We start from the raw sequence: 2530 nt of genomic DNA on the forward strand, positions 1-2530 counted from the left end.
CGTGAAAAATTCTTTTTCATAATGTATTAAAATGTGAAAAATATGATTTTAATTTATTGAAAATAGATCTATATTTGGAGCTTCGGGAGCCAATGATAATTTCGGTGTTTTTTGTGAATAGTTTTGGAGTCAATTCCAATAAAATATCCATGACAAAGCTATGTTCGCACATATTCATAGTCTGATATGCTTCCATCAATTACCATTTGTACTCGTCCACTATATTCTTTGACTTCCTATTTCGGGAAAAATATGGTTAGGCATGTGACATATAGCATATGTAACTTTTTTTCTTTATCTTATCCTCCGTGGTACATATTTCCCGTTATATTCACCAAACAAGAGGCTCTCTTAACAAAGAACCACCGAGTTACATGAACGATGAACCCCAAAGGTATAGTTATACAAGATATTTCCAGAAGAGTTGCGGCAGTACCCTTTCAAATTAATACTTTCACCGTTTGAAATTTATTGACTATAAGCAACAACCAGCAACCGCAGGTAGAGATGATCGATTCAGCCATCCATGGTTTGATGGTTAATTAGGTTAATTCGGAGAGTGTAACGTGATCCAGGAAGTTTTTGAGGCAGCGGTTGTAGACGCACGGCCTCTCCAGGTTGGCCAGATGCCCTGCTTTCCTAATGGTCCGAAGCGTTGCCTTCTCGCCCAGCTCCCTGCATTTATATATATCTCTGTCATCAATCATTTGTATATACAGAACATAGCTAGGTAACCGGCCATTTTCTCACTCTTTTAGTTTCTTCCCAATCTCTATAGGAAAGAAGTTGTCATGCTCTGCCCACAACAGAAGTATGTTCTGCAAGCATGCAAGTCTATAAATCGTGAGAATAGTAATAAAAGATGTAGTGCAACTTCAATAAAAAAATGAAGGGTTCGAAAGTTTAACGAAATTTCGAAAAATTTATATTAATTATGTTTAATTTGACAAAAATTGAACAAAAACAATTTATGAAATACTTCCCTAAGTTCCGAGAATTCCGGTGGATCCAAAATTTATTTATTTCCGAAATATTTTTCCACAAGATGTTATGTGTGAATCTCATAGAAAAAACATCATGAAAATAATGTGGATCCAAAGGGCGCTAATAGGTGACAAACAAAATATAATAAAATTTAAACTGCAAAATAATGTGGGAGCTTTTGTTTGTTCGTCTTCTCTCATTAATTTGTTGGCACACTTTACAAACGATCTGTGTCACCTGCTGAAAAACAGGGGCTGGAAGTGCTGCTTTATCCCTGATTATCGTATCTTCCAGCATCTCGGCTCTCTCTTCTCGGTTGCTACACATCACCTGCATCACACATAACATGGATGCAAAATATTTTGATTGTTGATTGAAAAAATATTCTGGTCGTTTGAATGAAATGTATTTTCGATGGCCTCTCTTGCGGATCAAATGAGCACACAACTACTTACCTTGAGGAAATCCTTGGCAAGGCGACGCGGAAGCCATGGTTTCTTGTAGAAGGCGGTGGTGAGGAGCCGCGTGACACCTGCGAGAGTTTCTGGCAGCATGAGCTCCCTGATGGACGCGACGCCGAACCTCGCCAACAGAGCGTCGTTCATGGCGGCCGTGTAGGACACGGCTGCGCCGGAAACGACGACGGAGCGGACCAGACCGGGATACATGGTCGCCATCTCAAACGCCACCAGCCCACCGTAGCTGAAACCTACGACAGTGCACTGCTCCACCACGCCGACCTGGCGCAGCCCCGCCACGATGCACCGAGCCTGGAAGCCCACGGTGCGGTCCGGCAACGGCGACGTGGAGCCGCCGAAGTGCACCAGGTCAGGGACGTAGACGTCGTAGCCGTGCTTGGCGAGGGCGCCGACCTGGAACCCCCATGTCATCATGCCGTCGCCGGCGAAGCCGTGCACCAGCACCACGGCGTGCTTCTTCTTCTCCTCCGGTGCCTTTTTGTACCTGGGCACCCAGAAGGTCATGATAGTTCCGGCTTCGTCGACGGTCATGGCGTGTTGCCGGAGGCCCGCGCCCTTGGCTAGACGGTCAACAAAGTGATCCCTTATCACTTGTACGAAGTTCACCATCCTAGCTTGCTTTGTTTGTTAAATCAGTATAATGTCTATCTGTGTTGGTTTGGTTATGGCGGGTGGCTGCTTAATTTATATATGTAGGCAACAATAGTTTATAGGTGAAATAATAGGATGCATGGGAATGTGCCGGGTTGGCCCGCTTGGTCAGTGACCTGACCCAAAATTCTTAGAGTTTGTGCTGGTAATGTGGGTAAAAAGTTTTTATTATCATGTCAAAAAAAGTTTTTATTATCATGTCAATTTTTTATTATCAATGTCTAACATTTCTTAATTAGAGTATTTTGCACAGGCACATGTCCTTTTTTCACAAGTTTTGTGGCTATATTGTTTCCTCTGTGTTAAAAAGGTAAATGTAGTACTCAAAAAAAAAAATTTAGCCACCTAATTTTCTTTTCTCAGTGAAACTTCCGCACACAAAAAAATATAAAAACATGCTTGTTTTTAAGATAAAC

General features: G+C 42.3%; 1 protein-coding gene across 1 annotated transcript; it reads right to left on the bottom strand.

Moving 5' to 3' along the window:
* Positions 1 to 270: 270 nt before the first annotated feature.
* Positions 271 to 2103, bottom strand: LOC124654912 (epoxide hydrolase 3-like). Its single transcript, XM_047193885.1, has 4 exons — positions 1440 to 2103; positions 1222 to 1314; positions 751 to 818; positions 271 to 675 (listed from the first exon to the last, which is right to left on the bottom strand). The coding sequence occupies exons 1-4, from the start codon at positions 2070 to 2072 to the stop codon at positions 543 to 545; spliced, it is 927 nt and encodes a 308-aa protein (XP_047049841.1). The 5' UTR covers positions 2073 to 2103; the 3' UTR covers positions 271 to 542.
* Positions 2104 to 2530: the final 427 nt, after the last annotated feature.

Source organism: Lolium rigidum, chromosome 5, assembly GCF_022539505.1.
Source record: "Lolium rigidum isolate FL_2022 chromosome 5, APGP_CSIRO_Lrig_0.1, whole genome shotgun sequence".
In the NCBI taxonomy this organism is placed as follows: Eukaryota; Viridiplantae; Streptophyta; class Magnoliopsida; order Poales; family Poaceae; genus Lolium; species Lolium rigidum.

Bases quoted from the DNA above. Each gene is read 5' to 3' on its own strand.
- LOC124654912 (XM_047193885.1), bottom strand. From the start codon at position 2,072: ATGGTGAACTTCGTACAAGTGATAAGGGATCACTTTGTTGACCGTCTA. The intron at 1,315-1,439 runs GTAAGTAGTTGT...TGTGTGATGCAG, and splicing joins TTGCCAAGGATTTCCTCAAG to GTGATGTGTAGCAACCGAGA. The intron at 819-1,221 runs GTGACACAGATC...GCATGCTTGCAG, and splicing joins CAGCCCCTGTTTTTCAGCAG to AACATACTTCTGTTGTGGGC.